The following is a 13,227-nucleotide window of genomic DNA, read 5'->3' as shown; positions in this document are numbered from 1 at the left end:
AAACAGACTAATTTTTAAAAACCTAGCCCCTCTTAGCTATTTGTCAAAAGGGTAGAGCTCTAACTCTAGCAAGCACAGGTGACTAGAACATAAAATCAAAATCTCTGTATTATAGAGAACAAAAAGATCTCAGGAACTTTTATTTAAAACATTTTTAAAAGATTCAATTACTATCTTCATAGGGTAAATTTTAACTAAACCTAAAACTGAGGTAACTATTTCATAAACTGTTTCTGCTATAAGAAACTATTTGAACCTCTTCAAGTACTATACTTAACATACTTTTTCATGAGGAAATTTAAAAAGGTCCAATTCTGAACCATACCAAAACAAGCACTTTAATTGAATCTAAATATACACAGAGGCCATATCAATATTACTATTTCAAACATTCAATATTTGAGCTACTTAAGTAGTGGCAATAGGTGAATTTCAAAATGTTCTTTGAAATAAACTAAAAATTTAAATCTCAACACTTTCTATTACATTAATTTAACCTGGTTTATTTTAAAAATATTTCCTCCTCCTACAGTTAAAGAATGATATTTCTCTCCTGCATTAAAAACAAAATAACTATATCTCTCTCTCTCTAACCTACAGCTTTGCTCAGTTGAATTAAACATTTTTAAAGCTTTATTCTTTACTATTACACCAATATCCTCAATTCTTAACTGGTCCAAGAGCAGATTTCCGTACATGACAGCAATACATACAATATATACAAATAAAGATAATTCTGCCAGCAATTATGTTCAATAACAATACAGAAGACACAGTATTAAAAATCAGTTGTGTATTTATTTACACAGATTCAAAGAAAAGAATCAAAAATCCAACATAGTATCATATGAAGCTTACAATTCAATGACTAATCCAGTTTAAAAAGAAGTTTTCCTCCACTAACTTGAGCATGGCACTATTTTAAATGCTTCAATTATGAGTGCTGAAACATCAGACACCTACGCATCTTCAGTTTTCATAGAATTACTATTAAGTCCAAAAAAGTCTTTTTTGATGATGTACCGAACACACTGCAAAATCACATTTCTTTCATGTCGAATGTCTGGAGCTAAAAGCTAAAAAACAATAAATACAGAGATTAGCTAGTAAATAAAATATAGCCAAGAAATATAATCTAAAGTATTATGTGTGCCTTCCCCATATGAAAACACAGAACAATAAAGATGTACATTATATTTACTAATTATTTGCTAAAAAAGAATGAAAGAACATTTCCTCTTAATTTATACCAAGATTATCTAGCTTTTTAAACAGCATAAATGTTAACATTTGGGTTCTTCCCTAGGAGTATCTGACAAAGGACAAAAAAATATAGGTTTAAAAGCCTACAATTCTTTAATATAAAAATCATATTAAACAGGATCCTACCAAACCCAAATCTATAAACAGTATACAAATTGGTAAGTAGATATAGTAAAGATAGTAATAATACTAATCTAATAGTTAAAAATCCCAATATTCCTGGACTTTTATAACTTCCCATTTTTGTGCTTATTGTAATTAAAAGAAAGCTAAAAATCCCTGGTATTTAGAATAAGTACATAACCAAGGAGTCATTGGTAATTTGTCAAAAAGATAAAAGTGACCTCAAGTTATTTTCTGGTGTCCTTAATGTACAGTGGGGCCTTGACTTACGAGTGTCCCGACTAACGAGTTTTTTGAGATACCAGCTGTCTCTCGGCCGATTTTTTGCATTGAGCTGACAGAGTAATTTGAGTTAACGAGCTCCTTAACGAGCTCCTTAATGAGCTCGGTCTCGGAACGAATTAAACTCTAAGTCAAGGCCCCACTGTAGTTTGAAAACATCACATAAGGAACTTTCAGTGGAAAAATGAATTAATTTGCCCCTATTAGGCAAACATTTTAAAAATACAATTTACTTTATATAGCACTGAAATTTACAAAACAGAGTGCTCATTTCAGACCCATTTAATCAGAAGCAACTGTGTCTACATGTAACCCTCATGGAGTGTAGCCACAGAACACTTTAGCTACAGCATAAGCACTTATCTGACAAGGCAAAACCAAACAGAATTTTCACAGAATGTCAACAGTTTTACAACTCCATTAAAAATTTAGGAATATTTCTATTTCTATCACTCTTATACATGTAAGCCTTGGATCTTTGAATAGTTCCATGTCCATTATTTAGAATCAAAAGATGCATTGCTTCCTCTTTATAATTTGAAAAAAGATAATAGATTTTTTTAGCATACCACACTGAGAATAAAGCCAATAATGCACAAATGTTTCCTTTTCTCACCCTGGCTGAATGGCTCAGTTGGTTGGAGCATCATCTCGTACAGCATAAGGTTGCAAGTTCAATTCCCACTTAGGGCACAAGCCTAGGTTGTGGGTTGGATTCCAGATCAGGGCGCCTACAGGAGGCAACCAATAGATGTTTCTCTCTCACATCAATGTTTGTTTGTTTCTTTCTTTCTCCCTCTCTTTCTTTCTTCCACTCAAATCAATGGAAAAATATCCTTGGGTGAAGATTAAAACAAAACAAAAAAACCTTTTCTCCTTTCAGTCTGCCAGTGTATTTAGCTGTGCTTTCAGTGAAAACTTTATGTGTCAGTATACCTCAATACACATTTTGTAACCAATCAGTTAAACCTAGATTCTTTTATTTTAAGCAGTTTTGAAAATTGTAGGATTAAGCAAATAGAAAAGGGGGGGGGGGGTGAGGCGGGGGGGAAAGAAAGAGCCCTAGCTGGTTTGGCTCAGTAGATAGAGCGTCAGCCTGCAGACTGGAGGGTCATGGGTTCGATTCTGGTCAGGGGCACATACCTCGGTTACAGGCTCAATCCTTGACCCGGGTGGGGTGCGTGTAGGAGGCAACCAAATGATATCTCTCTCTCACATATCTATGTTTCTCTCTCTCTGTCTCTCCCCCTCCCTTCCACTCTCTCTAAAAATAAATGGGAAAATATCCTCGAGTGAGGATTAACCCAAAACGAGAGAGAGAGAGAGAGAGAGAGAGAGAGGAATAACTACTCATGGACATGAACCACAGTGTAGTGAATGTGGGGGGTCTAGGGGTGGGTGGAGATGGAAGACCCATAGCAGGGATAAATGGTGATGGGGGGAAATAAAGATAAAATAAAGAGGGGAAAAAGAAAAATCATTTACCATTTCCAGGAGATATGGATGATGTGTTCTTGGTTCAAATAAAGCATGATAATTGTGGCAATCTTTCTTCCTCTTAGGGTTTGTCTTTTTGAAACTTTTCTTTTGGCTTCTGGCTTCTGAGAAATTTCTAACAGTTGGTTTAACATCTTGATTTGGTCCCTTAGGAGTATCACTATGAAGAACCTGGTCTTCCGCCAGAACATCTGCTTCGGTCTTAATGGGAGTTTCTAAATGCGATAAAAACCACAAAGATTAAAAACAAAAACACAGGTTATCCTTCTAAAAGGTAACAACAACAACAACAAAAACCATAATAACTTCTCCCAGCCATAATACTGCCTAATTATTAATTAGAACTAGGCATTTACTATGCATTATAATACTTTTTAAAAATTGGGAATTATAACTGCCAAGACTTGAGGAGATTACCACAAAGAATTAAAGAAAGTGATCCCTATGAAAGAAATAATACGAGATTGAAACTTGAATCTACACAAATGAAGAATGAAGAGTGCCAGGAACAGTCAATATGTGTGAGTAAATACAAAATACATTGTTTTCTTGTTTGAAAATTCTTTTAAATATAATGATAATATAAAGCAAAAATAATAACAATGTATGTGGGGTTTATAACATCTGTAGAGATAAAATCTATAATAACAATAACACAAAAGAAAGGAAGAGAAAAATGTAAATATTCTATATAATAAAAGGCTAATATGCAAATTGTCCCCTCGACCGGGAGTTCGACCAGCGGGCAAGGCCGGCTGGCCAACCGCCCATGGCCCCTCCCACCAGCCGGCCCAATCAGCAAGGACCAGCTGGACCCCGCCCGTGCACGAGTTCATGCACCTGGCCTCTAGTATTGCTACAAATTTCTTAAATTGTATGTGAAATGCTATAACATCATCTGAAAGTAAACTGTGATAAGTTAAAGTTGCATACTATAAACTCTAGACCAACTCTTATTAAAGAAAACAAAGGAATATATCTAATAAACCAACATTTGCACTGGCCTAAAAATATAGAATTAATCCAAAGGCAGGAAAAGAAAATAAAACAGGTGAGACAGCCCTAGCTGGTTTGGCTCAGTGGATAGAGCATGGGCCCGTGGACTGAAAGATCCTGGGTTTGATTCTGATCAAGGTCACATGCCTCGGTTGCAGGCTCAATCCCCAGCCCTGATTGGGGCATGTGTGGGAGGCAACCAATCAATGTTTCTCTCTCTGTCCCTTCCCTTCCCTTCCACTCTCTCTAAAAAAATCAATGGAGGAATATCCTCGGGTGAGGATTAACAACAGCAACAACAAAACAAACAAAAAACAGATGAGACGAGACAAAAATAAACAAACCATATCAACTATTATAATATATGTAAATAGTTTTAACACTGTAGTTAAAAGGTTAAGATCAGACTGAGGGGGGAAAAAGAATTACATGATGTCTACAAAAAAACAAACAAACAAACAAAACCTTTAAAATCATAGGTAATCCTTGCTTTACACAATTTGAACTGAGATTAAATCTCAGTTACCAAAGAACAGTGCAAAGTGAGGACTGCCCATATAAAGTCACAGGTTAAAAGTAAAAGGATAGAAGATAACAAGTATACACAAATCATAAGAAAACTATATCAATATCAGTCAAAGGAGAATTCAGAACAGAGACAGACTGTCACCTGGGATAAAGAGGAACAGTTCATAATGACAAAGAAATAAATGTATCAAGAACATGGAACAGTAACAGCTAATAACAGAGTGTCAATATACATGCAGAAAAATGTCACAAAACTAGCATTGGGTCAACTATGTGATTTTGGGTCAAGTTACTTAATTCTTCCTAAATTTCCTCATAAACAATGGCATGTACTTCATAAGGTTATGGAAATAATTAAATGAGTAAAGTACATAAAATAGGGCCTGATACAGAGTAAGCACTATAAAATAATTTGTCATGATGATAGTAGTTTTGATGTGCCTCAAAGTGATGAAGGGGGAAAAAGACAAATATAACCATAAAAGAATGGAGCTAAGAATTCAGAGTGTTTCATAGAGTTCAAAATTATGGGAATAATAAAGGCAAAAGAAAAACGAGGGCATTACTTTCTATTATTCCTTGCCCTTTCAAGTACTGCTCTCCCAATCCAGGAGTACAGAAGTCAAATGAATCAGAGCTATATTGTCAATTTGTTGTTTAAGAATGAGAAATTGGAACCATTTATATTTTTCTCAAGATCCACATTTCCCAGCTTAGTGTCATTTTTTTAAAACATTTAATCACCTTTATTTATTGTTTGTTTGTTTTTGTTAATCCTCACCCAAGGCTATTTTTTCCATTGATTTTTAGAGGAATGGAAGAGAAAGGGAAAGACAGAGAGAAACATCTATGTGAGAGAAGCACATTGATTGACTGCCTCTTGCACGAGCCCTGACCAGGTCCCAGGTCGGGGAGGAGCCTGCAACCAAGGTACATGCCATGACCGGAATCGTACCCAGGACCCTTTGTTCCGCAGGCTGATGCTCTTTCCACTGAGCAAAACTGGCAAGGGCAATATTTTAATACTAGTGGCCGGTGCACGGATTTGTGAACATTGAAAGGACATTAATTAGAAGAAATATTTTAATATTTTAACATGATATAAGAACAAAAACATGATATAAAAACAATGACTAATAAATTGATTAAACCACATTAGGAGTAAAAACACTTTCAGAGTGCTTGACTAATTTCCCTTGTGATGAAGTACTTAGAACTTTAACTGTAACGTCACATGCTCTTCGAACTCGAGAGAAAGCAACATATAACTGACCATGTCCGAAAACGGGTTCAGGTAGGAATATGCCTACTCTGTCTAGAGTTTGTCCTTGTGATTTATTAATAGTCATCACAAATGCTGGCATCACGGGAAACTGTCTTTGAATTAATTTAAATGGGAGGCCAGTGTCAGATGGGGAAAAATCAATTCTTGGAATCAGAACAACCTCTCCTTCCGCAGATCCTGTTAATACTTCAGCTTCAATTATGTTAGGTCACACTCTTTTGATAATAAATCTAGGACCATTACAAAGACCCCATTTACTATTAAGATTTCTCAGTAGCATGATGATTGCACCTACTTTCAATTTAAATTTATGACATGGCATTCCCGAAGGAGTACTATTAAGAAATTCAATGGGAAAATCGAATTCACGATTGAAACCACTAAATTCACGATCAGCAATGACAGATCAAAACACGTGTGCGATTGGCACCGAGAGCTTTGTATGTTTCATGCATGCGCGAGTCAACGTTTATTTTCAAATTGCCAATGCATGTCAGATGTACCGGTCGGATGAACGGTCGGTCACTTAGCTTTTTATATATATATCTATAATGATAAAAGTGTAATATGCTAATTAGACCAGACAGCCAAACAACCTTCCGGACGAAGCCACTGTGGCAGGGGCCAAGGCAGAGGCAGTTAGGGACAATAAGGCAGGCAGCCGAGCAGTTAGGGGCAATCAGGCAGGCAGACAGAGGCAGTTAGGGGTGATCAGGCAGTCAGGCGAGCAGTTAGGGGCATCAGGCAGGCAGGCAGAGTGGTTAGGGGCAATCAGCCAGGCAGGCAGATGAGAGGTTTAGGAGCCAGCAGTCCCGGATTGTGAGAGGGATGTCCGACTGCCGGTTTATGCCCGATCCTGCAGCAATTCCTGCGGGATCGGGCCTGAACTGGCAGTTGGACATCCCCCGAGGGGTCCCAGATTGCGAGATGTGCAGGCCGGGCTGAGGGACCACCCCCCACCCCCTGCATGAATTTCGTGCACCGAGCCTCTAGTAGAAGATAATATTTATCAATCCAAATAAATTTAAAATATAGCCATTGAGTTTTTTCAAACCTAAATCACTCTTTTTGGTTTACAGCCTTTTGAATGAGTTGTCAATTTAAAGATCCCCAGTCATAGCCAACACAATTTGAAGAAACAATAATTTTGGGGAGCTGTAAAACTGCACTTAATTTCTAATATGGCAAAATAAAACCAATAACTAAAAGAGGAAAACAACAACAACAACAAAAACCCACTCAGAACAGATACCAAACTAACCCATTTGAAGATACTACTCACTACCTGACCTGCGGGGCTCAGTGGTTGAGCGTCAACCTATGAATCAGGAGGTCACATGCCTGGGTTGTGGGCTTAATCCCTAGTGGGGGGTGGGCAGGATGCAGCCAAAAAATGACTCTCTCTCAACACTGATGTTTCTATCTCTCTCTCCCTCTCCCTTCCTCTTTGAAACCAATAAAAAAATATATTGGGAAAAAAAAGTAGAAAATACTATTCACTGACATTTTCTTTCCTATGTGCAGGGTGAAGCACGGCCTCACCTTTTACTTCTATCTTTCTTGATGGAGTCTTTCCTTGTTTAAAACTCTTTCCAGGAAAACATTACTTATGTTTAAGATCTACTATACATTTTTATGTCAATCCCTAAATTGAAACAGATCTTAGCTATAAAGATACACAGACAATAATGTGGTGAAGGCCTGGGGTAGGACAAAAGTCAGATGGAGGGAGCCAATGGGGGAAAAAGGGGGGGGGGCATCTGTAATACTCTCAACAATAAAGATGAAAAAAAAACTATGTATCATTGTAAGTGCTTAGGGAGTGCCTATGGTATGCTGGGTGGGTCACAGAGTGACTTCATAAGCATTCCTCTATGCTCCTCATTTTGATACAGACAGCATATCATTCTGTACAGCTCTTTAATTTTTTATGAGGGTATGTATCTTTAAAAAAAAAGAGACAATTGTTAATATCTGTGAAAATCAGACAGCTTTCTTAATCTAGAATCCACTTAAATAAGCAGCCTTCTAAATGCTATTTCATGGCTCAGAGAAGGCCCACTTTATTTCCTTTATTTATTCCAAAGTCCCTATGTCTCAGTACCCTATTCTATAGCCAGAATTAATACTGAAAGCTAGAAATTTGTTAGTGACTTGATGGCTTAATAAAGCTGAATTCAAACTACATAAAATAATTCTTATAGCTTAGAAATGTTTAGCAAGGGCGTTTCCATAAGGCAGGGCATTTTGGACAGTTAGTCAAAATGAATTTACACAAAATCAAACACATCTATTAATAAACAGTATCCTTTGTTACCTATAAGAATAGGCAAAACTACAAGTAAGATCGTTAACAAACTTACAGCATGAACAGAGATAATTTGTGACAACAAAAGCATAAAAAGGGATGGGGAAAAGGTCAGAATTTCGGAGGATGGAGATCAGATGCATTCAAAAGAAAAAGGACTACTGTATATATGGAAATTTCTTTTTCATAAACCTAATGGTAAACACACACACACAAAACAAACTGAGGCACATCACTTAAAAAAAGAGGAAATAGAGGAAAGAAGTATGGAATACCGTCAAACAAAAACAACAAACAGAAATACAAAGAAAAAGAACCAATGGAGGCACAGGAAACAAAGGATAAAAGGGTTACATATCAATAATTACCCTAAAAGTAAATTGACTGAACTCACTAATAAAAAGGCACAGAGTAGCAGATTAGGTAAAAAACAAAAACAAAATCCAACCATATGTTGCCTTCAGGAGACACATCTAATCTGTGAAGATAGAGATAGACTGTCTCCAAGCAAACAGCATCCACAGAAATGCAGGCATAGCCATACTTACGTCTAGTAAAATATATCTCAAAATAACCAAGGTAGTAAGAGACAAAGATGGACATTTTATAATGATAAAAAGAACACTACCATCAAGAAGACTAATGCAGCTAATCAGGGAGTACCAAAATATATAGAACAACACTAACAGAACTAAAGGGAGAAACTGACAAAAACACTATCATAGTTGGAGACCTAAATACTCCATTGCCAGCTGTAGACAGATCAACCAAACAGAAAATCAATAAAGAAATATCAGCCTTGCCGAGCAGGCATGGCTCAGTGGTTGAGCGTTGACCTATGAACCAGGAGGTCATGGTTTGACTCCTGGACAGGGGGGTTGTGGGCTCGATCCCCAGTGTGGGGCGTGTAGGAGGCAGCTAATCAATGATTCTCTCTCATCATTGATGTTTCTATCTCTCTCTCCCCTTCCTCTCTGAAATCAATAAAATATATTAAAAAGAAAATAAAAGAAAAGAAATATCGGCCTTAAATGACACATTAGATCAAATGGACATAATTGACATTTATAGAACCTTGCTTCGCAGAACATCGGATTGTATGTTCTTCTCCAGTACACATGGAACATTCTCAAGGACAGACCATACATTGGGTCACAAACTAGCCTCAACAAATTTAAGAATACTGATAATACCAAGCATATTCTCTGACCACAATGCTTTGAAATTAGGAATCACCTGGAAAAAGGAAATCCACAAATCTGTGGAGATTAAACAACATACTACTAAAAATGACTGGGTCAATCCTATATAATAAAAGCCTAACATGCTAAGTGTCCGATCGACTGTTGGCCATTCAACCAATCAAAGCGTAATATCCTGATATGCTAATGTCACTCATCCGCTCGCTATGATGTGTACTGACCACCGGGGGGCAGACAGTCGACTGGTCGACCAGTTGCTATGACATGCACTGACCACCAGGGGGAAGATGCTCCAACTGGTAGGTTAGCTTGCTGCTGGGGTCCAGCCGAATCAGGACTGAGGAAGATGGGCTGGACATGCCCTGGAGCCTTCCCACGGCCCCTCCCCAGCTGGCCAACCTCCCACGTCCCTCCTCAGCCCCAATGGTGCACCAGTGGGGTCCCTCAGCCTGGCCTGCGCCCTCTTGCAATCCGAGACCCCTTGGGGGATGTCGGAGAGCCGGTTTTGGCCCAATCCCACATGCCAGGCCGAGGGACCCCACTGGCGCACAAATTCGTGCACCAGGCCTCTAGTGAAGAAATAAAAGGTGAGATTAAAAGATATACAGAGACAAATGGGAATGACAATGCGAAACTTCTGGGATGCAGTGAAAGTAGTATTAAGAGGGAAGTTTATATCATTACAGGCCTATCTCAAGAAACAAGAGAAATCCTAAGTAAACAACTTAACATTACATCTTAAAGAACTAGAAAAAGAAGAACAAAAGCAACTCAAAGTTAGAAGGAAATAATAAAAATTAGAGCGGAAATGAATGAAATAGAGAACAATTAATGCAACAAAGAGCAGGCTCTTTGAAAAGATTAATAAAATTGACAACCCTGTGGCTAAAATCACTAAGGAAAAGAGGAAAGACTCATATAAACAAAATCAGAAATGAAAGAGAAGTTACCATAGACATCACAGATATATAAATGATCATACTAGAATACTATGAAAGACTATATGTCACTAAATTCAATGACCTAGGAAAAAAGGGTAAATTCCTAGAAATATATAACCTTCCTAGACCGAATCATGAAGAATTAGAAAATCTAAATAGACTGATCAACAATGAGGAAATTGAAACAACCATCAAAAACCTCCCAAAAAATAAAAGTCCAGGACCAGATGGCTTCACCAGTGAATTCTACCAAACATTCAAAGAAGATTTAATACCTATCCTTCTCAAACTCTTCCAAAAAAAATTGAATTAGAGGCAACACTTCCTAACAGCTGACCACCGGGGGGCAGACAGTCGACTGGTCGACCAGTTGCTATGACATGCACTGACCACCAGGGGGAAGATGCTCCAACTGGTAGGTTAGCTTGCTGCTGGGGTCCAGCCGAATCAGGACTGAGGGAGATGGGCTGGACATGCCCTGGAGCCTTCCCACGGCCAACATAACCCTGATACCAAAATCTGGCAAGAATAACATGAACCAAGAAAACTAAAGACCTATATCACTGATGAATACAGATGTAAAAATCCTAAACAAACACTAGCAAATCAAATACAACAATACATAAAAAAATGACACATCACAACCAACTGGAGTTCAGTCCAGGAGCATAAGGATGGTTCAACATATGCAAATCAATCAATGTAAAACACCACATTAACATAACAACAAATAAAAATCAGATGACCTTATCAATAGATGCAGAAAAAGCATTTGATAAGACACAACACCCATTTATGATTAAAACACTCAATAAAATAGGAATAGAAGGAAAGTAACTCAATATAATAAAGGCCATATATGACAAATCCTCAGCAAATCTTGGTTAAAAGCATTTTAAAATTAATAGGCTGTTAATTTTCACAAGTGACATACAGACTGGATAGTTTATCCATTAAATCCAAAGTCTGTTAAACCAAGGCCCGCAAAATCAAGGGTTTACCGTATTTGCAAAGAACAGCTCCGACAAGAGGTTAATATCCAAAGTATATAAAGAACTCATACAAGTCAACACCAAACAAACAATCCAATTAAAAAGTAGGCAGCCTACTTAAAACAGACACTTCTCCCAAGAAGACATACAAATAGCCAACAGATATATGAAAAGATGTTCAACTTCACTAACTATTAGGGAAATGCAAATCAAAACTACAATGAGATACCACCTCACACCTGTTAGAATGGCCATTATCAACAAGACAGTTCATAACAAGTGTTGGAGAGGTTGTGGAGAAGAGGGAACCCTCAGTCACTGCTGGTGGGAATGTAAACTGGTAGAACCACTATGACTGTTCCTCAAAAAATTAAGAATAGAGCTACCATATGACCCAGCAATTCCTCTTCTGGGTATCTACCCGAAAAACTCGAAAACATTTATTCACAAAGATATATGCACCCCTATGTTCATTCAGCATTGTTCATGGTGGCCAAGACATGGAGACAACAAAAGTGTCCTTCGATAAAGGATTGGATAAAGATGATGTGGTTCATATACACTATGGAATATTACTCAGTCATAAGAAAAGATGAAATACTGCCATTTGCGACAACATGGATGGACCCTGAGAATATTATACTAAGCAAAATAAGCCCATCAGAAAAAGCTAAGAACTATATGATTTCAAAACTGAAACTCATAGGCACAGATGGTAGTTATCAAAACGTTCACTTGAACCTATGCAATCTTATTAACCAATGTCACCCCAATTAAAAAAAAAAAAAGGTTATGACTTACTGTGCAAGAAGACAACAAATGCCACACAGAGAGAGGCTCTACTGGAAGGCAATATAGCTGGCTTCTTTACACGTTTAAGTCCCTAAACTTAAGCTTTGCATCTGCTCAGACTCACACGAGCTTTGGAAGCTTATCCGTTCTAAGCTTAAGGTTCTATGAAATGAAGGGGTGGGACCTCAAAGATCCCTTCGTTTCTTTTCTTCCTTCTAGTTAAAAAAAGGTGGTAGCCTCAAAATGAAGACATGAGTATAAAAGCATTAAATGTTTTATCTTAAGAGAGAGAGAAGAAAGCATTCACACAGCTTGTTTTTACTGGATTCTGTAATCTGGTAATAGCTTTCTTTGCTATCACCTGTCATAAATACAACTGATAAGCAGAAAATGTAATATGTGTTTAAAGAATAACTCCATCTTCATATCAGTGCAATGGAAACAAGAGTAAAGAGATAAATAATACTTTCATTTTTTTTTTAAAAAAGGGGCAACTATCTGATAAAGCCAAAGTAGTTCGTATTTCAAAAACTTCAAGTAGCTTTTAACCAGCTACCATAGTAAGCCAGAACCCATTTTAAAAAGAAAAAAAAATTCCTATTACAGATAGATCTAAACATTATCTTTCATATTAAAACCCAATTCTTTCTTCTTTAACATCTTCCAACTACACAAACACTGATTATCTCTAGCCTAGTCAACATTAAAGTGCTGCCATCCTTCATCCACTTACATTCACATCTTCCCTTCATTCTGTATATTCACTGTTAGACTCTATATTCTGATCTTCAGTACATTTCCTATTGTGATTACTCATCTTGGCCTGCGATACATACACATGAATTCTCTCATGGTTGGTAAAGCCTAAATAAAATGACCATGAAGAGTCAGATTTCCACAACAGCAGGACACAGGCTTATTCATGAAGCATATGCTGAATTACTGATAGAACACTGGGTTAAGAACTGCAAATGACACTACAACAGATCAATGGCCTACTCACAGCTCTTTTAAAAAA

The 13,227-nt window shown here is 37.3% G+C and overlaps 1 protein-coding gene across 1 annotated transcript in view; it reads right to left on the bottom strand.

Moving 5' to 3' along the window:
- Window positions 1-778: 778 nt before the first annotated feature.
- Window positions 779-13,227, bottom strand: part of NUFIP1 (nuclear fragile X mental retardation protein interacting protein 1) — a 46,282-nt gene continuing 33,833 nt past the window's right edge. Inside the window, exons 10-11 of the mRNA XM_014537235.1 lie at window positions 3,154-3,380; window positions 779-1,076 (exon numbers count right to left, since the gene is read on the bottom strand). Of these exons, the coding sequence (XP_014392721.1) occupies window positions 960-1,076; window positions 3,154-3,380 (344 nt within the window). The 3' untranslated portion in view covers window positions 779-959. The remainder of the gene's footprint in view (window positions 1,077-3,153; window positions 3,381-13,227) is intronic.

Source organism: Myotis brandtii, unplaced genomic scaffold (genome assembly GCF_000412655.1).
Source record: "Myotis brandtii unplaced genomic scaffold, ASM41265v1 scaffold174, whole genome shotgun sequence".
In the NCBI taxonomy this organism is placed as follows: domain Eukaryota; kingdom Metazoa; phylum Chordata; class Mammalia; order Chiroptera; family Vespertilionidae; genus Myotis; species Myotis brandtii.
The sequence above is the reverse complement of the archived record's forward strand: the minus strand, read 5'-3'. Positions and strand labels throughout refer to the sequence as shown.